Here is a 23,331-nt window from a genome sequence, read left to right on the forward strand (position 1 = left end):
TGAGAGAATTGGTTTATGTGACTGAGAGAATTGGTTTATGTGACTGAGAGAATTGGTTTATGTGAACGAGAGAATTGGTTTATGTGACCGTGTGTTCTGTATAGATCTTGTGATGACACCATTAGAGGTCGACCGATTAATCGGAATGGCAGATTAATTAGGGCCGATTTCAAGTTTTCATAACAATCGGAAATCGGTAATTTTGTGTGTCGATTTAAAAAAAAAAAAAAAAGGTGTATGTATATATATATTTTACCTTTATTTAACTAGGCAAGTCAGTTAAGAACACATTCTTATTTTCAATGACGGCCTAGGAACGGTGGGTTAACTGCCTTGTTCAGGGGCAGAACAACAGCCTTTTCACCTTGTCAGCTCTGGGATTTTTTTTTCTTGCAACCTTAGAGTTAACTAGTCCAACGCTCTATTTACCTGCCTCTCATTGCACTCCACGAGGAGCCTGCCTGTTACGCGAATGCGGTAGGAGCCAAGGTAAGTTGCTAGCTAGCATTAAACTTATCTTATAAAAATCAATCAATCATAATCACTAGTTATAACTTCACATTGGATGATTTAACAAAAGCGCATTTGCGAAAAAAGCACAATCGTTGGACGACTGTACCTAACCACAAACATCAATGCCTTTCTTAAAATCAATACACAGAAGTATATATTTTTAAACCTGCATATTTAGCTAAAAGAAATGTAGGTTAGCAGGCAATATTAACCAGGTCAACAAAACTAAGGAGATGATTGTGGACTTCAGGAAACAGCAGAGGGAACACCCCCCCTATCCACATCGATGGAACAGCAGTAGAGAGGGTAGTAAGTTTTAAGTTCCTCGGTGTACACATCACAGACAAACTGAATTGGTCCACCCACACAGACAGCATCGTGAAGAAGGCGCAGCAGCGTCTCTTCAACCTCAGGAGGCTGAAGAAATCCGGCTTGTCACCAAAAGCACTCACAAACTTCTACAGATGCACAATCGAGAGCATCCTGTCGGGCTGTATCACCGCCTGGTATGGCAACTGCTCCGCCCACAACCGTAAGGCTCTCCAGAGGGTAGTGAGGTCTGCACAACGCATCACCGGGGGCAAACTACCTGCCCTCCAGGACACCTACACCACCCGATGTCACAGGAAGGCCATAAAGATCATCAACGACATCAACCACCCGAGCCACTGCCTGTTCACCCCGCTATCATCCAGAAGGCGAGGTCAGTACAGGTGCATCAAAGCTGGGACCGAGAGACTGAAAAACAGCTTCTATCTCAAGGCCATCAGACTGTTAAACAGCCACCACTAACATTGAGTGCCACTTTGTTTACATACTCATCTCATATGTATATACAGTACTCGATACCATCTACTGTATCTTGCCTATGCCGCTCTGTACCATCACTCATTCATATATCTTTATGTACATATTCTTTATCCCTTTACACTTGTGTGTATAAGGTAGTAGTTTTGGAATTGTTAGTTAGATTACTCGTTGGTTATTACTGCATTGTCGGAACTAGAAGCACAAGCATTTCGCTACACTCGCATTAACATCTGCTAACCATGTGTACATTGCCTTGCGAAAGTATTCGGCCCCCTTGAACTTTGCGACCTTTTGCCACATTTCAGGCTTCAAACATAAAGATATAAAACTGTATTTTTTTGTGAAGAATCAACAACAAGTGGGACACAATCATGAAGTGGAACGACATTTATTGGATATTTCAAACTTTTTTTAACACTAGCACTGAATGTGACAAATCAATTTGATTTGATTTGATGTATTTTGATTTGAGGTGAAATGGTGTCACTTCTCTTGTGTTCATTGCACGCAGAGTCAGTGTATATACAACAGTTTGGGCCACCTGGCTCATTGCCAACAAATTGCCAGAATTTTACGTAATTATGACATAACATTGAAGGTTGTGTAACAGGAATATTTAGACTGATGGATGCCACCTGTTAGATAAAATACGGAACGGTTCCGTATTTCACTGAAAGAATAAACGTTTTGTTTTCGAAATGATAGTTTCTGGATTCGACCATATTAATGACCAAAGGCTCGTATTTCTGTGTGTTATCATGTTTTAACTAAGTCTATGATTTGATGGTAAACAGCAGCTTTACGGCTCGTAAACATTAATTCAAACAACACTTTCCTGTGTTTGCCAGCAGCTCTTCGTTGTGCTTCAAGCATTGGGCTGTTTATGACTTCAAGCCTATCAACTCCGAGATGAGGCTGGTGTAACCCGTTTCAAACGTCACTCGCTATGAGCCTTCTAGTAGTTATTCCTCTTGCTCTGCATGGGTAACGCTGCTTCGAGGGTGGCTGTTGTCGTTGTGTTCCTGGTTCGAGCCCAGGTAGGGGCGAGGAGAGGGACGGAAGCTATACTGTTACACTGGCAATACTAAAGTGCCTATAAGAACATACAATAGTCAAAGGTTAATGAAATACAAATGGTATAGAGGGAAATAGTCCTATAATTCCTATAATAACTACAACCTAAAACTTCTTACCTGGGAATATTGAAGACTCATGTTAAAAGGACCTTTCTGATCTCCCCATCCCGGATCCGGGATCGTGAATACAGACTCAAGCTCATTAGCATAACGCAACGTTAACTATTCAAGAAAATCGCAAATGAAATGAAATAAATATGCCATCTCTCAAGCTTAGCCTTTTGTAAACAACACTGTCATCTCAGATTTTAAAAATATGCTTCTCAACCATAGGAAAACAATAATTTGTGTAAAAGTAGCTAGCTAGCGTAGCATTTGGCGTTAGCATCCAGCAGGCAACATTTCAACAAAAACATAAAAGCCTTCAAATAAAATCATTTACCTTTGAAGAACTTCAGATGTTTTCAATGAGGAGACTCTCAGTTAGATAGCAAATGCTCAGTTTTTCCAAAAAGATTCTTTGTGTATTAGAAATAGCTCCGTTTTGTACATCACATTTGGCTACCAAAAAACCCCGAAAATTCAGTCCTCAAAACGCGTACTTTTTTTCCAAATTAACTCCATAATATCGACTGAAAACATGGCAAACGTTGTTTAGAATCAATCCTCAAGGTGTTTTTCACATATCTCTTCGATGATATATCGTTCGTGAAAGCATGGTTTCTCCTCTCAATCAAATGGAAAAATACTTGCACCTGGCTTTGCGCACCAATTTCGACGCAGGACACCAGGCGGACACTTGGAAAATGTAGTCTCTTATGGTCAATCTTCCAATGATATGCCTACAAATACGTCACAATGCTGCCGACATCTTGGGGAAACGGCAGAAGGTCTAAGCTTATTCCTGTCGCATTCACAGCCATATAAGGAGACATTAGAAAACAGAGCTTCAGAAATTCTGCTCATTTCCTGTTTGACGTTTCATCTTGGTTTCGCCTGTAGAATGAGTTCTGGGGCACTTACAGACAATATCTTTGCAGATTCTGAAACTTCAGAGTGTTTTCTTTCCAAAACTGTCAAGAATATGCATAGTCGAGCATCTTTTCGTGACAAAATATTGCGCTTAAAACGGGAACGTTTTTTATCCAAAAATGAAATAGCGCCCCTAGAGATGCAACAGGAACCACCAGCTTTCAAATGTTCTGAGCAAGGAACTGAAACGTTAGCTTTCTTACATGGAACATATTGCACTTTTACTTTCTTCTCCAACACTTTGTTTTTGCATTATTTAAACCAAATTGAACATGTTTCATTATTTATTTGAGGCTAAATGGATGTATTATATTAAGTTAAAATAAGTGTTCATTCAGTATTGTTGTAATTGTCATTATTACAACAACAACAACAAATACAAAATCGTCTGATTAATCGATATTGTCTTTTTTTGGTCCTCCAATAATCGTATCGGTATCGGGGTTGAAAAATCATAATTGGTCGACCTCTAGTCACTATTCAACAGTTTGATTGGTTCAGGTGTATTACTGCTAGTTACTACTGTTACAACCAACATCTACTGCGTCAGGTAGGTTACTGCTGGGTTACAACCAACATCTACTGCGTCAGGTAGGTTACTGCTGGGTTAGAACCAACATGTACTGCTGGGTTAGAACCAACATCTACTGCGTCAGGTAGGTTACTGCTGGGTTAGAACCAACATGTACTGCTGGGTTAGAACCAATATGTGCTCCATCAGGTAGGTTACTGCTGGGTTAGAACCAATATGTGCTCCATCAGGTAGGTTACTGCTGGGTTAGAACCAATATGTGCTGCGTCAGGTAGGTTATTGCTGGGTTAGAAGCAATATGTGCTCCGTCAGGTAGGTTACTGCTGGGTTAGAACCAACATGTACTGCGTCAGGTAGGTTACTGCTGGGTTAGAACCAACATGTACTGCGTCAGGTAGGTTACTGCTGGGTTAGAACCAACATGTACTGCGTCAGGTAGGTTATTGCTGGGTTAGAACCAATATGTGCTGCGTCTGGTAGGTTACTGCTGGGTTAGAACCAACATGTGCTCCATATTGGTTCTGGTCCAATATGGATCTCCCCTGCTCTCCCTGGAGGGGGAGAGAGAGACCAATGGACACCTCTGTTACTCTTTGTAAAGTTTTCTGGTTACAGAACACACACGCTCATACACCCACACCCACCACCCCATCCTCTCTCCTCCTACTGTCTGTATAACGCTCTGACGTTATGAAAGCCCTGCTGCTCGCTGATTGGTCGTTGCTTTAGGAACTCCGCGTCTCACTATCATCACTCCATTCCCGGGGCCAATCAGAGCGCGCGCTCGGCCCCCTGACGTCAGTCTCCTCTCCCCTCGTCCAATCAGGCTCGTAGATAATACTGTACTAGTCGCCACACGGCAGCCTCTCACTCAGGTAGACGGACCCACAGCTGCACCAAGGTAATATATTAACATATTATATTCATGTTCTTAAATCTAATCAATAACGAAACATTTGTTTTATATTCTAACGCAGAGGTAACTTTTGCGGTGTAATGCCAGATAGGGTTTAATACCGACTGTTGCGTTAGATGGGTCAGATATATGGTACTGTGCTGTAAAGTTTTATAAATGTTTAGGTGCCGTGTTATGTTGTAGTTGTTCACCGGACAATAACGAGACAAAGTAGCCAACGATCAGATAAATGCACAACGGTAAGAGAAACTCGGTGCGAAGAGAAGTCTAGGTATCTAACCGACGCAGGAATGAAACATTGCTCGCCTTCCCAAAGGGACACTGAAGTCTTCCAGCTGTAATGTTTTAGTCTCTATTTAACCGAGTTGACAAAACAATACCTTTTTATTTTAAACACTCCTGTAAAGCGGCAAGTTGAATATTTCTATAACATCTAGTGAGGATTGTTAAAACCTTTTTACGGACATTTTTTCACTCTAATAATTCGCATGATCCAGTTCATCAGACTGTTATTGGACATAAGAAGTGTTGAGTCTGTAACGGCTCGATAACATAATAATGGGTCTGGTTCAATATGGATCTCAACTCCGTGACATTGTTACGTCACATTCACATTCCATACTGGTGATCACTGATATAGGCTTTCTCATTGTCAATCTGTACACAGTAATAATACACATGAACCCCTTTCCCTGTATAATTGTTGTTTTCATCTATTATATTTTTTAATTTATTGTCATTTTTTTGCAGTATGTTATAAAATCCCTTCTCTTTATTGTAAAAAAAAATAAATAATCAAAATATATTTTATATTTGAGATTCTTCAAAGTAGTCACCCTTTGCCTTGATGACAGCTTTGCACACTCTTGGCATTCTCCCAACCAGCTTCATGAGGTAGTCACCTGGAATGCATTTCAATTAACAGGTGTGCCTTGTTAAAAGTTCATTTGTGGTATTTCTTTCCTTCTTAATGCGTTTGAGCCAATCAGTTGTGTTGTGACAAGGTAGGGGTGGTATACAGAAGATGGTATTTTACCAAATAGTCCTTATTATGGCAAGAACAGCTCAAATAAGCAAAGATAAACAACAGTCCATCATTTCTTGAAGACATGAAGATCAGTCAATACGGAACATTTGAAGAACTAAAAGTTTCTTCGAGTGCTATGAGAAAACTGGCTCTCTTGAGAACCGCCACAGGAAGGGAAGACCCAGAGTTACCTCTGCTGCAGAGGATAAGTTCATTAGAGTTAACTGCACCTCCGATTGCAGCCCAAATAAATGCTTCACAGAGTTCAAGTAACAGACACATCTCAACATCAACTGTTCAGAGGAGACTGTGTGGATCAGACCTTCATGGTTGAATTGCAGCAAAGGAACCACTACTAAAGGACACCAATAAGAAGAATAGACTTGCAAGAAACACGAGCAGTGGACATTAGACCAGTGGAAGTCTGTCCTTTGGTCTGATGAGTCCAAATTGGAGATTTTTGTCACATGTCTTTGCATCTAAGGTGAACGGATTACGACATGTTCCCACCGTGAAGCATGGAGGAGGAGGTGTGATGGTGTGGGGTTCCCACCGTGAAGCATGGAGGAGGAGGTGTGATGGTGTGGGGTTCCCACCGTGAAGCATGGAGGTGATGTGATGGTGTGGGGTTCCCACCGTGAAGCATGGAGGAGGAGGTGTGATGGTGTGTGGTTCCCACCGTGAAGCATGGCGGAGGAGGTGTTATGGTGTGGGGGTGCTTTGCTGGTGACACTGTCTGTGATTTATTTAGAATTCAAGGCACACTTAACCAGCATGGCTACCACAGCATTCTGCAGCGATACGCCATCCCATCTGGTTTGGGCTTAGTGGGACTACCATTTGTTTTTCAACAGGACAATGACTCAACACACCTCCAGGCTGTGTAAGGGCTATTTGACCAAGAAGGAGAGAGATGGAGTGCTGCATCAGATTACCTGGCTTCTACAATCACCCGACCTCAACCCAAATGAGATGGTTTGGGATGAGTTGGACCGCAGAGTGGAGGAAAAACAGACAACAAGAGCTCAGCATATGTGGGAACTCCTTCAAGACGGTTGGAAAAGCATTGTAGCTGTCATCAAGGCAAAGGGTGGTTACTTTGAAGAATCTCAAATATAAAATATATTTACTACATGATTCCATATGTGTTATTTCATAGTTTTGATGTCTTCACTATTAATCTACAATGTAGAAAACAGTAAAAACAAAGAAAAACCCTTGAATGAGTAGGTGTTCTAGAACCCTGGAATGAGTAGGTGTGTCCAAACTTTTGACTGGAACTATATGTCCTGGTTAGTCTAGAGGTTTTCCCTGTATATATGTCCTGGTTAGTTTAGAGGTTTTCCCTGTATATTTCTGTATATATGTCCTGGTTAGTCTAGAGGTTTTCCCTGTATATTTCTGTATATATGTCCTGGTTAGTCCAGAGGTTTCCCCTGTATATTTCTGTATATATGTCCTGGTTAGTCCAGAGGTTTCCCCTGTATATATGTCCTGGTTAGTCTAGAGGTTTTCCCTGTATATTTCTGTATATATGTCCTGGTTAGTCTAGAGGTTTTCCCTGTATATTTCTGTATATATGTCCTGGTTAGTCTAGAGGTTTTCCCTGTATATTTCTGTATATATGTCCTGGTTAGTCTAGAGGTTTTCCCTGTATATATGTCCTGGTTAGTCTAGAGGTTTTCCCTGTATATTTCTGTATATATGTCCTGGTTAGTCTAGAGGTTTTCCCTGTATATTTCTGTATATATGTCCTGGTTAGTCTAGAGGTTTCCCCTGTAAATTTCTGTATATATGTCCTGGTTAGTCTAGCGGTTTTCCCTGTATATTTCTGTATATATGTCCTGGTTAGTCTAGAGGTTTTCCCTGTATATTTCTGTATATATGTCCTGGTTAGTCCAGAGTTTTCCCTGTATATTTCTGTATATATGTCCTGGTTAGTCTAGAGGTTTTCCCTGCATATTTCTGTATATATGTCCTGGTTAGTCCAGAGTTTTCCCTGTATATTTCTGTATATATGTCCTGGTTAGTCTAGAGCACATATGTCAGAGTCAAGGCCCGCGGGCCACATCCGGCCCGCAAGAAGGTTTTTTACGGCCCCTGGGATGATCTTGATTTATTATTAGAACCGGCCCGCAGCAAGCCGGCAGCCCGCAGATCTTTTACACGCACCAATACTACATTTCCCACAATGCAAAGGTGACGCACCGAGCAGTAGGCTGCTTCATTTCAATATTTATTGGCACAGCAGTCGTCAGCATCACAGTAAAATTAACTTTCAGATACCCATCAAAAATGGCAAAACGGAAGGTGGATACTGAGAACCGGGGGTTTCAAACAAGGTGGGAGTCGGAGTATATGTTCACGAAGGTAGCTGGAAAACCTGTGTGTCTTCTGTGTGGAGAAAGTGTGGCGGTACTGAAAGAGTATAATCTGAGACGACATTATGAAACGAAACACGCGGACACACACGCGGACGCAACTGTCAAGGCCAGTTTTATTTTGGCAGAAGAGATCGCTAAATCAGCCCGGCCATTTACGGAGGGGGATTTCATCAAAAACTGCATGATTAAAGTTTGTGACGAAGTTTGCCCAGAAAAAAGGCAACTCTTTTTAAATGTGAGTCTGAGCAGAAACACCATTGCCGAGAGAGTAGACCAGTTGTCCATCAATCTAAAAGAGCAGCTTGTGAAAAAGGGAAAAGATTTTATTGCATATTCCTTGGCTGTGGATGAGAGCACCGACATTTCTGACATTGCCCAGTTGTCAATTTTCATCCGCGGAGTGGACTCCAACCTAAGCGTGACAGAGGAGTTTTTGGCTTTACGTCCTATGCATGGCACAACTACGGGGCATGATTTGTATGAAGAGGTGTCAAGATGTGTAAATGAGATGGAGCTGCCTTGGGAAAAACTCGTGGGTTTGACAACCGACGGAGCACCTGCGATGTGTGGACACAGGAGCGGACTGGTGGCGAAGATACGGGAAAAGATGCAAGAGGAAAACGCGACAGGTGAGCTGACAGCTTATCATTGTATCATACACCAGGAAGCGTTGTGCGGTAAAGCCTTGAAAATGGAGCATGTAATGAGCATCATCACGCGCACAGTTAACTTTATCAGAGCCAAAGGTTTGAATCACCGCCAGTTCAAGGCATTTCTGACGGAGTTAGAAACGGAGCATGGTGATTTGCCTTATCACACAGAGGTGCGATGGCTAAGCCAGGGAAAGGTGCTTCAAAGATGTTTCGAGCTTCGTGAGGAGATTTGTCTGTTCTTGGACAGCAAAGGGAAAGACACAACACAACTCCGAGACGAAATGTTTCTGTGTGAAATGGCTTTTCTGTGTGACATTACGAGTCATCTGAATGCAATAAACTTGCAGCTGCAGGGTCGGGATCGTGTCATCTCTGATATGTACAGTACAGTGAAGGCATTTAAAACCAAACTGACTCTGTGGGAGACGCAGATGCGGAAAGAAAATTTGAGCCACTTTCCCAGCTGCCAGACCATGAAAGAGAAGCTCTCTACCAGTGCGTTCCCGAGCACACAGTTGGCTGATAAAATAGGTATGCTTGCCGCTGACTTTCGACGCCGATTTGCTGACTTTGAAGCACAAAAAAGCAGGTTGGAACTGCTCGGTAACCCATTTGCTGTTGACGTGGAAAGCTCACCACCAAACCTCCAAATGGAGTTGATTGACCTCCAATGCAATGATGCACTGAGGGCAAAATATGCGGCAGTGGGTGCTGCGGAGTTCGCCCGTTTCCTCCCCGGCACAATGCCCCAGCTGCGCATCCAGGCTGCTCAAACGTTGTCTATGTTTGGCAGCACATACCTGTGTGAACAACTGTTTTCTTTGATGAACCTGAACAAAACATCACACAGAAGTCGACTTACTGCTGAACACCTCCACTCAATTCTGAGGATTTCTTCAGCTCAGAGCCTTACCCCGAACATTGATGAACTTGTGGAAAAGATGGGACACCACCAAGTATCACCCTCAACCTCAAACAAGTGAACATTACTGTGCAATCACATATTTAGAGTTTTTACTCAGTTCAAGTTTAAAAGTTAAAATTTAATATTTGTTTTCACTGCATGTTACTTCTCCTTAAACAAAGTGTTGTTTTTGATTAATAGATTTTTGCACTTTATTTTTTTGTATTTCAATCCAATTATATTTTAAAAATATTTCAGTTGAGTGGATGATAGAAAATTGCTATTATTGTTTTTTCTTTGAAGTAAATTTAGCCCACTTTTGCTAAAATAGAAAATATAGTCTACTGATGGTGCCTTGAATACCGGTTTCTTTCATTTAATGTTCATGTTATGGGGATATTTATATAAAGGAAATTTGTCTTTTGTGTCTGTTGAAAATTAAAGATTACTGACAGAGCCATAAGAAAATATTGCTTTATTTATCTGATCATATTGTAATATATTTGTTAGGTTTTCAGTAGGTTCAATTAGGTTCACTAGACTATATGCGTCATTTAAAAATTTTTCAATGAACATTCGAACAGTCCGGCCCTCGTCTTGTAGCTGATTTTTTTATTTGGCCCTCCGTCCATTTGACTTTGACACCCCTGGTCTAGAGGTTTTCCCTGTATATTTCTGTATATATGTCCTGGTTAGTCTAGAGGTTTTCTCTGTATATTTCTGTATATATGTCCTGGTTAGTCTAGAGGTTTTCCCTGTATATATGTCCTGGTTAGTCCAGAGGTTTTCTCTGTATATTTCTGTATATATGTCCTGGTTAGTCTAGAGGTTTCCCCTGTATATTTCTGTATATATGTCCTGGTTAGTCTAGAGGTTTTCCCTGTATATTTCAGTATATATGTCCTGGTTAGTCTAGAGGTTTTCCCTGTATATTTCTGTATATATGTCCTGGTTAGTCTAGAGGTTTTCCCTGTATATTTCTGTATATATGTCCTGGTTAGTCCAGAGGTTTTCTCTGTATATTTCTGTATATATGTCCTGGTTAGTCTAGCGGTTTTCCCTGTATATTTCTGTATATATGTCCTGGTTAGTCTAGAGGTTTTCCCTGTATATTTCTGTATATATGTCCTGGTTAGTCTAGAGGTTTTCCCTGTATATATGTCCTGGTTAGTCCAGAGTTTTCCCTGTATATTTCTGTATATATGTCCTGGTTAGTCTAGAGGTTTCCCCTGTATATTTCTGTATATATGTCCTGGTTAGTCTAGAGGTTTTCCCTGTATATTTCTGTATATATGTCCTGGTTAGTCTAGAGGTTTTCCCTGTATATATGTCCTGGTTAGTCTAGAGGTTTTCCCTGTATATTTCTGTAGATATGTCCTGGTCCAGAGGTTTTCTCTGTATATATGTCCTGGTCCAGAGGTTTTCCCTGTATATTTCTGTATATATGTCCTGGTTAGTCTAGAGGTTTTCCCTGTATATTTCTGTAGATATGTCCTGGTTAGTCTAGAGGTTTCCCCTGTATATTTCTGTATATATGTCCTGGTCCAGAGGTTTTCTCTGTATATATGTCCTGGTCCAGAGGTTTTCCCTGTATATTTCTGTATATATGTCCTGGTTAGTCTAGAGGTTTTCCCTGTATATTTCTGTATATATGTCCTGGTCCAGAGGTTTTCTCTGTATATTTCTGTATATATGTCCTGGTCCAGAGGTTTTCCCTGTATATTTCTGTATATATGTCCTGGTTAGTCTAGAGGTTTCCCCTGTATATTTCTGTATATATGTCCTGGTTAGTCTAGAGGTTTTCCCTGTATATTTCTGTATATATGTCCTGGTCCAGAGGTTTTCTCTGTATATTTCTGTATATATGTCCTGGTTAGTCTAGAGGTTTCCCCTGTATATATGTCCTGGTTAGTCTAGAGGTTTTCCCTGTATATTTCTGTATATATGTCCTGGTTAGTCTAGAGGTTTCCCCTGTATATATGTCCTGGTTAGTCTAGAGGTTTTCCCTGTATATTTCTGTATATATGTCCTGGTTAGTCTAGAGGTTTCCCCTGTATATATGTCCTGGTTAGTCTAGAGGTTTCCCCTGTATATTTCTGTATATATGTCCTGGTTAGTCTAGAGGTTTTCCCTGTATATTTCTGTATATATGTCCTGGTTAGTCTAGAGGTTTTCCCTGTATATTTCTGTATATATGTCCTGGTCCAGAGGTTTTCCCTGTATATTTCTGTATATATGTCCTGGTTAGTCTAGAGGTTTTCCCTGTATATTTCTGTATATATGTCCTGGTCCAGAGGTTTTCTCTGTATATTTCTGTATATATGTCCTGGTCCAGAGGTTTTCCCTGTATATTTCTGTATATATGTCCTGGTTAGTCTAGAGGTTTCCCCTGTATATTTCTGTATATATGTCCTGGTTAGTCTAGAGGTTTTCCCTGTATATTTCTGTATATATGTCCTGGTCCAGAGGTTTTCTCTGTATATTTCTGTATATATGTCCTGGTTAGTCTAGAGGTTTCCCCTGTATATATGTCCTGGTTAGTCTAGAGGTTTTCCCTGTATATTTCTGTATATATGTCCTGGTTAGTCTAGAGGTTTCCCCTGTATATATGTCCTGGTTAGTCTAGAGGTTTTCCCTGTATATTTCTGTATATATGTCCTGGTTAGTCTAGAGGTTTTCCCTGTATATATGTCCTGGTTAGTCTAGAGGTTTTCCCTGTATATTTCTGTATATATGTCCTGGTTAGTCTAGAGGTTTTCCCTGTATATTTCTGTATATATGTCCTGGTTAGTCTAGAGGTTTTCCCTGTATATTTCTGTATATATGTCCTGGTCCAGAGGTTTTCTCTGTATATTTCTGTATATATGTCCTGGTCTAGAGGTTTTCTCTGTATATTTCTGTATATATGTCCTGGTCCAGAGGTTTTTCATCTTATTTTGTGCAACATTTATTTCTAATTATTTAAAAACAAACAATATAGTAGTTATTTGATTAATGGCTATGCAGTGTGTGTGTGTGTGGCTATGCAGTGGGTGTGGCTATGCAGTGTGTGTGTGTGGCTATGCAGTGTGTGTGTGTGTGGCTATGTCCATGGCTATGCAGTGTGTGTGTGTGTGTGTGGCTATGTCCATGGCTATGCAGTGTGTGTGTGTGTGGCTATGTCCATGGCTATGCAGTGTGTGTGTGTGTGGCTATGTCCATGGCTATGCAGTGTGTGTGTGTGTGGCTATGTCCATGGCTATGCAGTGTGTGTGTGTGTGGCTATGCAGTGTGTGTGTGGCTATGTCCATGGCTATGCAGTGTGTGTGTGTGTGGCTATGCAGTGTGTGTGTGTGTGTGGCTATGTCCATGTTGTTGTCTAGTTATGAATGTATAAAACATTATTGTGTTTGCCCAGGCCTCTTCCTGGTCAGAGCCAATTAATATTAATGTGTGTGTGCGTGTTGTCTCCTCCCAGCCCATCCCCACCAGCCAATCAGAATGGAGGTGAACAGTACGGCCACCATCTTGTCCTCTGCCTTCCTGGCCGTGGAATATGTTGATGCTGTTTTACCTGACAACCCTCTTCAGCCTTCACTACAATACGCCTGGGGGTAATATTGCTATACTATTACTATACCACTACTATACTACTAATATACTGCTACTATACTACTACTACTACTACTGTACTGCTGCTAAACTTCTATACTACTACTACTATACTATTAGTGTACTATTGCTTTAGTACTACTAATATACTACTACTACTAAACTACTGTACTACTATAACACTACTATACTATTACTACTAATATACTACTAAGATACTACTATTACTAAACTACTGTACTACTATAACACTACTATACTATTACTACTAATATACTACTAATATACTACTACTACTAAACTACTGTACTACTATAACACTACTATACTATTACTACTAATATACTACTACTACTACTACTGCTACTACTAATACATTCCTATACTACTACGATGCTGCGACTAGAATACTACTACTACTACTATGCTATTACTACTAATATACTACTAATATACTACTACTATTACTTCCACTACACTGCTGCTATACAGCTACGCCTATAATACTACTACTAATACTACTACTACTATTACTACTATTACTTCCACTACACTGCTGCTATACAGCTAACCCTATAATACCACTACTAATACTACTACTACTATTACTACTATTACTTCTACTACTATTACTACTACTACTACTCCTACTACACTACTACAGTTTTACCTGACAACCCCCTGAAGCCTTCACCACAGCACGCCTGGGGGTAGTACTACTATAATGACTGACTGGCTGATTGAATGACTGGTTGACGAGCTGACTACACAACGTTCCAGGCAGTGACTGGTTGACGAGCTGACTACACAACGTTCCAGGCAGTGACTGGTTGACGAGCTGACTACACAACGTTCCAGGCAGTGACTGGTTGACGAGCTGACTACACAACGTTCCAGGCAGTGACTGGCTGACTACACAACGTTCCAGGCAGTGACTGGTTGACGAGCTGACTACACAACGTTCCAGGCAGTGACTGGCTGACGAGCTGACTACACAACGTTCCAGGCAGTGACTGGCTGACGAGCTGACTACACAACGTTCCCGGCAGTGACTGGCTGACTACACAACGTTCCAGGCAGTGACTGGTTGACGAGCTGACTACACAACGTTCCAGGCAGTGACTGGTTGACGAGCTGACTACACAACGTTCCAGGCAGTGACTGGCTGACTACACAACGTTCCAGGCAGTGACTGGCTGACGAGCTGACTACACAACGTTCCAGGCAGTGACTGGCTGACGAGCAGATGGACATGTTCTTAGACTCTTTGATTCATTGATCGGTGTCTGTTGATCTCTGTCCACCAGGTATGTGAATGAGAACTACACTAAATTCCAGATCGCCACCTGGGGTTCTCTCATCGTCCACGAGGCCATCTACTTCCTGTTTTGTCTACCTGGTTTCCTGTTTCAGTTCCTTCCCTTCATGCAGAAGTACAAGATCCAACAGGTAGATCCAACAGGGTGTTAGATCCAAAAGATAGGGGAGGGTATTAGATCCAACAGGTAGGGGAGGGTGTTAGATCCAACAGGTTGTGGAGGGTGTTAGATCCAACAGGAAGAGGAGGGTGTTAGATCTAACAGGGAGAGGAGGGTGTTAGATCTAACAGGGAGAGGAGGGTGTTAGATGTAACATGGAGAGGAGGGTGTTAGATCTAACAGGGAGAGGAGGGTGTTAGATCCAACAGGGAGAGGAGGGTGTTAGATCCAACAGGGAGAGGAGGGTGTTAGATCCAACAGGGAGAGGAGGGTGTTAGATCCAACAGGGAGAGGAGGGTGTTAGATCCAACAGGGAGAGGAGGGTGTTAGATCCAACAGGGAGAGGAGGGTGTTAGATCCAACAGGGAGAGGAGGGTGTTAGATCCAACAGGGAGAGGAGGGTGTTAGATCCAACAGGGAGAGGAGGGTGTTCGATCCAACAGGGAGAGGAGGGTGTTCGATCCAACAGGGAGAGGAGGGTGTTAGATCCAACAGAGAGAGGAGGGTGTTAGATCCAACAGGTAGGGGAGGGTGTTAGATACAACAGATAGGGGAGGGTGTTAGATACAACATATAGGGGAGGGTGTTAGATCCAACAGGTGGGGGGAGTGTTAGATCCAACAGGTAGGGGCGGGTGTTAGATCCAACAAGTAGGAGAGGGTGTTAGATCCAACAAGTAGGAGAGGGTGTTAGATCCAACAGGTAGGGGAGGGTGTTAGATCCAGCAGGTAGGGAAGGGTGTTAGATCCAACCGGTAGGGGAGGGTGTTAGATCCAACAGGTAGGGGGGGGGGGGGGGTGTTAGATCCAACAGGCGGGGGGGTGTTAGTGTTAGAGTGTTAGATGAAGAAGTGGAAGTTTTAACAATGATACTCCCTCCCCGTGTGTGTGTGTGTGTGTGTGTGTGTGTGTATATATACTGTGTGTGTAGGACAAGCCAGAGACGTGGGAGAAACAGTGGAGGTGTTTCAAGATGCTGCTGTTCAACCACTTCTGTATCCAGCTGCCCATGATCTGTGGAACGTACCACTTCACTGAGTTCTTCAGCATCCCCTACGACTGGGACAGCATGCCACGATGGTACGACCCAACACACACACTCAACCTCCCCTACGACTGGGACAGTATGCCACGATGGTACGACCCAACACACACACAACCTCCCCTACGACTGGGACAGCATGCCACGATGGTACGACCCAACACACACACTCAACCTCCCCTACGACTGGGACAGCATGCCACGATGGTACGGCCCAACACACACACACAACCTCCCCTACGACTGGGACAGCATGCCAAGATGGTACGACCCAACACACACACAACCTCCCCTACGACTGGGACAGCATGCCACGATGGTACGACCCAACACACACACTCAACCTCCCCTACGACTGGGACAGCATGCCACGATGGTACGACCCAACACACACACAACCTCCCCTACGACTGAGACAGCATGCCACGATGGTACGACCCAACACACACACAACCTCCCCTTCGACTGGGACAGCATTCCACGATGGTACGACCCAACACACACACACACACAACCTCCCCTACGAATGGGACAGCATGCCATGATGGTACGACCCAACACACACACAACCTCCCCTACGACTGGGACAGCATGCCACAATGGTACGACCCAACACACACACACACAAACGCAGAGGTAGGCACACAAGTCTAGCTCTCCCTCCCCAGGCCCTACCTGTTAACTCAGTGTCTAGGCTGTTCTGTCTATCTCTCCCTCCCCAGGCCCTACCTGTTAACTCAGTGTCTAGGCTGTTCTGTCTAGCTCTCCCTCCCCAGGCCCTACCTGTTAACTCAGTGTCTAGGCTGTTCTGTCTATCTCTCCCTCCCCAGGCCCTACCTGTTAGCTCAGTGTCTAGGCTGTGCTGTGATAGAGGACACCTGGCACTATTTCCTCCATCGCCTGCTACATCACCGCAGTATCTACAAGCACATCCACAAAGTGCACCACGAGTTCACTGTGAGTACACACACACACACGCGCGCGCACACACACACACACACACACACACATACACACACACACATGCACGCTAGACAGGCAGGCACGAACACACGCTAGACAGTCAGGCACGAACACACACATGCCGATGTGCCCTTGAGCAAGGCATTTAACCCTCATTGCTCTGGATGAGAGTGTCTGCTAACGGACTAAAATGTCAAATAAACTTGCTATAACCGATGTCTGTCTGTCTGTCTCTCTGTGTCTGTGTCTGTCTCTGTCTCTGTAGGCTCCATTTGGCATGCAGGCAGAGTACGCCCACCCAGCTGAGACAGTGATCCTTGGGTCTGGGTTCTTCATCGGCATCATGGTGTTCTGTAACCACGTGACGTTGCTATGGGCCTGGGTCGCCTTCCGCCTGCTGGAAACCATCGACGTACACAGGTACACACACACACACACACACACACACACACACACACACTCCTAGAGACTATAGAGGAGGTAGAGGTGTAGTGGAGGGTAAACACAGCTAACACTTTTTTTTTCCTATTTGTGGAAAAATGCATATCTACTTTACTCACCACCACCAGGGGTCTGCAGCTCTCCCTGCCTGTTGTTCTCTGGTCTGACCACCAGGGGTCTCCAGCGCTCCCTGCCTGTTGTTCTCTGGTCTGACCACCAGGGGTCTGCAGCTCTCCCTGCCTGTTGTTCTCTGGTCTGAACACCAGGGGTCTTCATATCTCCCTGCCTGTTGTTCTCTGGTCTGACCAGCTCTCCCTGCCTGTTGTTCTCTGGTCTGACCACCAGGGGTCTGCAGCTCTCCCTGCCTGTTGTTCTCTGGTCTGACCACCAGGGGTCTCCAGCTCTCCCTGCCTGTTGTTCTCTGGTCTGACCACCAGGGGTCTGCAGCTCTCCCTGCCTGTTGTTCTCTGGTCTGACCACCAGGGGTCTCCAGCTCTCCCTGCCTGTTGTTCTCTGGTCTGACCACCAGGGGTCTGCAGCTCTCCCTGCCTGTTGTTCTCTGGTCTGACCACCAGGGGTCTCCAGCTCTCCCTGCCTGTTGTTCTCTGGTCTGACCACCAGGGGTCTGCAGCTCTCCCTGCTTGTTGTTCTCTGGTTTGACCACCAGGGGTCTCCAGCTCTCCCTGTCTGTTGTTCTCTGGTCTGACCACCAGGGGTCTCCAGCGCTCCCTGCCTGTTGTTCTCTGGTCTGACAACCAGGGGTCTGCAGCTCTCCCTGCCTGTTGTTCTCTGGTCTGACCACCAGGGGTCTCCAGCTCTCCCTGCCTGTTGTTCTCTGGTCTGACCACCAGGGGTCTCCAGCTCTCCCTGCCTGTTGTTCTCTGGTCTGACCACCAGGGGTCTGTAGCTCTCCCTGCCTGTTCTCTGGTCTGACCACCAGGGGTCTTCATATCTCCCTGCCTGTTGTTCTCTGGTCTGACCACCAGGGGTCTCCAGCTCTCCCTGCTTGTTGTTCTCTGGTCTGACCACCAGGGGTCTCCAGCTCTCCCTGCCTGTTGTTCTCTGGTCTGATCACCAGGGGTCTTCATATATCCCTGCCTGTTGTTCTCTGGTCTGACCACCAGTGGTCTGCAGCTCTCCCTGCCTGTTGTTCTCTGGTCTGACCACCAGGGGTCTCCAGCTCTCCCTGCTTGTTGTTCTCTGGTCTGACCACCAGGGGTCTCCAGCTCTCCCTGCCTGTTGTTCTCTGGTCTGACCACCAGGGGTCTCCAGCTCTCCCTGCCTGTTGTTCTCTGGTCTGACCACCAGGGGTCTCCAGCTCTCCCTGCCTGTTGTTCTCTGGTCTGACCACCAGGGGTCTCCAGCTCTCCCTGCCTGTTGTTCTCTGGTCTGACCACCAGGGGTCTCCAGCTCTCCCTGCCTGTTGTACTCTGGTCTGACCACCAGGGGTCTCCAGCTCTCCCTGCCTGTTGTTCTCTGGTCTGACCACCAGGGGTCTCCAGCTCTCCCTGCCTGTTGTACTCTGGTCTGACCACCAGGGGTCTCCAGATCTACCATGTTCTCTGGTTTGACCACCAGGGGTCTCCAGCCCTACCATGTTGTTCTCTAGTCTGGCCACCAGGGGTCTCCAGATCTACCATGTTCTCTTGTTTCTGACAACATTCTGATTCTCTACCCTTCTCCCGAGAACCTCGTACTCTCCCCCTGGTGCATTTAAAAGGACTGGACTGGTGTGAGGAGTATAGTGAAAGCTCCCTCCAGCAGAGCCTGAACCAATCCAATGCTTTTAAATGCATGAGGAGGAGTGAAGGGTAGAGAATCGGAACGCAGACACTGTGTTGTCATATGAGGAGTGTGTACGGGTGGAGTGGGGTTTAGGGGATTTTGTGTAGATTATGTTACAATGTTAAATTAACATCCTCTCTTCCTCTCCTCTCTCTCCCTCCCTCCCTCCCTCCCTCTCTCCTCTTCCCTTTCTCTCCACCTCTCCTCCCTCCCTCCCTCTCGCCTCCTCCCTCTCCTCCTCCCTCCCTCCCTCTCCTCCTCCTCCCTCCCTCCCTCCCTCTCCTCCTCCCTCCCTCTCCTCCTCTTCCCCACCCTCCTCTCCTCTCTCTCCTACTCTCCTCCCCTCTCCTCCTCCCCTCTCCCTCTCTCTCTCCTCCTCCTCCTCTCCCTCTCCTCCCTCTCTCCTCCCTCCCTCTCCCCTCCTCTCCTCTCCTCCCCTCTCTCTCTCTCCTCCTCCTCCTCTCCCTCTCCTCCCTCCCTCTCCCCTCCTCTCCTCCCCTCTCCTCCTCTCCTCCCCTCTTCTCTCCTCTCTCTCCTCCTCCTCTCCTTCTCCCCTCCTCTCCTCTCCTCTCTCTCCCCTCCTCTCCTCTCCTCTCTCTCTCCTCCCTCCCTCTCCCCTCCTCTCCTCCCCTCTCTCTCCTCCTCTCCTCCCCTTCCTCCTCTCTCTCCCCCTCTCTCTCTCTCCTCCCTCTCTCCTCCCTCCCTCTCTCCTCCTCTCCTCCTCCTCTCCCTCTCCGCCCTCTCTCCCCCTCTCCTCTCCCTCTCGCCTCCCCTCTCCTCCTCTCTCCAGTGGGTATGACATCCCTCTCAACCCTCTCCACCTGATCCCGTTCTATGCCGGAGCTCGTTTCCATGACTTCCACCATATGAACTTCGTAGGGAACTACGCCTCCACCTTTACCTGGTGGGACAAGATACTGCACACTGACTCCCAGTACAACAGACACATGATGAGCAAGAAGAACCAGTAAACAGACCCTCACACAGACACACAGACGGTCACGCACACACGGACGGACGCAAATACTCACACAGACAGACACACACACAGACAGACACACACATGCACTTATGAATGCACGCTTAAACACACTTCATGAAGGTCAGAACTGGACTCCTGAGTGTGCAATGCCTTGTGGGAAAAGAACACACTAAAATAGAGTAGAATAGTCTTGACCAATAACATCAGCACTTGTTTGGTCTTGACCAATAACATCAGCCCTTGTTTGGTCTTGACCAATAACATCAGCCCTTGTTTGGTCTTGACCAATAACATCCATTGTTGGGGTCAAATGCCATTTCAAATTCAGCCAATTCAGGAAGTACACAAACATTCCAATTCTAATTCTCTTCAATACTTTTAAATGAGGAACATTTTGAATTTGAATCGGAGTTTGATTCACTTCTTGAATCGTCTGGAATTGAAATGGACCCTGATAACATCAGGCATGTTGGAGGTCTTTAGGCTGGGTTTCTGTATAAGCACTTTGTGACATCTGCTCATGCTTTATAAATACATTTGATTGATTGATTGATTGTCTGGTCTTGACCAATAGCATCAGGCCGTTGTTCCTGAATAAAAACATCCTGGTGAGATGATTATTATTAATAATGTGTTTTTCTTCACTGTTCATTGTAATTAAACCATTTTTTTACGAGTTGGACTCATTGAAGCACTTTACTTCCATTTTATGGTTCTAGATCAGTTCAGTACGGTTCTAGAATATCAGTTCAGTACGGTTCTAGAATATCAGTTCAGTACGGTTCTAGAAGATCAGTTCAGTACGGTTCTAGAAGATCAGTTCAGTACGGTTCTAGAAGATCAGTTCAGTACGGTTCTAGAAGATCAGTTCAGTACGGTTCTAGAAGATCAGTTCAGTACGGTTCTAGAAGATCAGTTTAGTACGGTTCTAGACTCTTTAGAAAAAGAGGTTCCTAGGGGGCTCTTCGGCTGTCCTCATGGAAGAACCCTTTATAAAATCTCAAATATAAAATGTATTTTGATTTAACACTGTTTTGGTTACTACATGATTCCATATGTGTTATTTCATAGTGATGTATTGTATTCATAGTGATGTATTATTCTACAATGTAGAAAATAGTACAAATAAATAAAAACCCTGGAATCAGTAGGTGTGTCCAAACTGTTGACTGGTGCTGTACATCTATATACCCATTCAGTCTATAGTTCCATAATATAACAACTCATATATAGATACTATATACCCATTAAGTCTATAGTTCCATAATATAACAACTCATATATAGATACTATATACCCATTAAGTCTATAGGTCTATAATATAACAACTCATATATAGATACTATATACCCATTCAGTCTATAACAGACCAACTCATATATAGATACTATATACCCATTCAGTCTATAACAGACCAACTCATATATAGATACTATATACCCATTCAGTCTTTAACAGACCAACTCATATATAGATACTATATACCCATTCAGTCTATAGGTCTATAATAGACCAACTCATATATAGATACTATATACCAATTCAGTCTATAATAGACCAACTCATATATAGATACTATATACCCATTCAGTCTATAACAGACCAACTCATATATAGATTCTATATACCCATTCAGTCTATAATAGACCAACTCATATATAGATACTATATACCCATTCAGTCTATAATAGACCAACTCATATATAGATACTATATACCCATTCAGTCTATAACAGACCAACTCATATATAGATACTATATAACCATTCAGTCTATAGGTCTATAGACCAACTCATATATACATACTATATACCCATTCAGTCTATAATAGACCAACTCATATATAGATACTATATACCAATTCAATCTATAACAGACCAACTCATATACAGATACTATATACCCATTCAGTCTATAATAGACCAACTCATATATATATATATATATATATACTATATACCCATTCAGTCTATAACAGACCAACTCATATATAGATACTATATACCCATTTAGTCTATAGGTCTAAAATAGACCAACTCATATATAGACACTCTGCCCATTCAGTCTATAACAGACCAACTCATATATAGATACTATATACCCATTCAGTCTATAATAGACCAACTCATATATAGATACTATATACCCATTCAGTCTATAATAGACCAACTCATATATAGATACAGGGCCTTGCGAAAGTATTCGGCCCCCTTGAACTTTGCGACCTTTTGCCACATTTCAGGCTTCAAACATAAAGATATAAAACTGTATTTTTTTGTGAAGAATCAACAACAAGTGGGACACAATCATGAAGTGGAACGACATTTATTGGATATTTCAAACTTTTTTAACAAATCAAAAACTGAAAAATTGGGCGTGCAAAATTATTCAGCCCCTTACATTCTCATTCTCATGTCCCACTGTCTGTGTCTGCAGTGTTTTTGGTACATTCTCATGTCCCACTGTCTGTGTCTACAGTGTTTTTGGTACATTCTCATGTCCCACTGTCTGTGTCTGCAGTGTTTTTGGTAAATTCTCATGTCCCACTGTCTGTGTCTGCAGTGTTTTTGGTACATTCTCATGTCCCACTGTCTGTGTCTACAGTGTTTTTGGTACATTCTCATGTCCCACTGTCTGTGTCTGCAGTGTTTTTGGTACATTCTCATGTCCCACTGTCTGTGTCTGCAGTGGTTTTGGTACATCCTCATGTCCCGCTGTCTGTGTCTGCAGTGTTTTTGGTACATTCTCATGTCCCACTGTCTGTGTCTGCAGTGTTTTTGGTACATTCTCATGTCCCACTGTCTGTGTCTGCAGTGTTTTTGGTACATTCTCATGTCCCACTGTCTGTGTCTGCAGTGTTTTTGGTACATTCTCATGTCCCGCTGTCTGTGTCTGCAGTGTTTTTGGTACATTCTCATTCTCATGTCCCGCTGTCTGTGTCTGCAGTGTTTTTGGTACATTCTCATTCTCATGTCCCACTGTCTGTGTCTGCAGTGTTTTTGGTACATTCTCATGTCCAGCTGTCTGTGTCTGCAGTGTTTTTGGTACATTCTCATGTCCAGCTGTCTGTGTCTGCAGTGTTTTTGGTACATTCTCATGTCCCGCTGTCTGTGTCTGCAGTGTTTTTGGTACATTCTCATTCTCATGTCCCGCTGTCTGTGTCTGCAGTGTTTTTGGTACATTCTCATGTCCCACTGTCTGTG

At 43.8% G+C, this 23,331-nt stretch overlaps 1 protein-coding gene across 4 annotated transcripts; it reads left to right on the forward strand.

Annotated features, from left to right (window-relative positions):
• Positions 1-4,789: 4,789 nt before the first annotated feature.
• Positions 4,790-21,275, forward strand: LOC139419170 (methylsterol monooxygenase 1). 4 transcript variants are annotated; one of them, XM_071169153.1, is made up of 7 exons: positions 4,790-4,864; positions 13,305-13,440; positions 14,746-14,887; positions 15,847-15,995; positions 16,788-16,914; positions 17,186-17,340; positions 19,937-21,275. In XM_071169153.1, exons 2-7 carry the CDS (start codon positions 13,328-13,330, stop codon positions 20,115-20,117), a joined length of 867 nt encoding a protein of 288 aa, XP_071025254.1. In that variant the 5' UTR covers positions 4,790-4,864; positions 13,305-13,327; the 3' UTR covers positions 20,118-21,275. The 4 variants fall into 4 exon arrangements, with proteins under 4 accessions (XP_071025254.1, XP_071025253.1, XP_071025255.1 ...); XM_071169152.1 differs by lacking the exon at positions 4,790-4,864 and adding an exon at positions 5,094-5,118; XM_071169154.1 differs by lacking the exon at positions 4,790-4,864 and adding an exon at positions 5,703-5,804.
• Positions 21,276-23,331: the final 2,056 nt, after the last annotated feature.

The sequence above is a fragment of the Oncorhynchus clarkii genome, chromosome 10 (genome assembly GCF_045791955.1).
Source record: "Oncorhynchus clarkii lewisi isolate Uvic-CL-2024 chromosome 10, UVic_Ocla_1.0, whole genome shotgun sequence".
Taxonomy (NCBI): Eukaryota; Metazoa; Chordata; class Actinopteri; order Salmoniformes; family Salmonidae; genus Oncorhynchus; species Oncorhynchus clarkii.

Coding starts and splice junctions, on each gene's coding strand:
- LOC139419170 (XM_071169151.1), top strand. CDS start 6,765: ATGACTCAACACACCTCCAGGCTGTGTAAGGGCTATTTGACCAAGAAG. Junction 15,996..16,787: donor TGGGACAGCATGCCACGATG/GTACGACCCAAC, acceptor CTCCCTCCCCAG/GCCCTACCTGTTAGCTCAGT. Junction 17,341..19,936: donor GAAACCATCGACGTACACAG/GTACACACACAC, acceptor TCCTCTCTCCAG/TGGGTATGACATCCCTCTCA.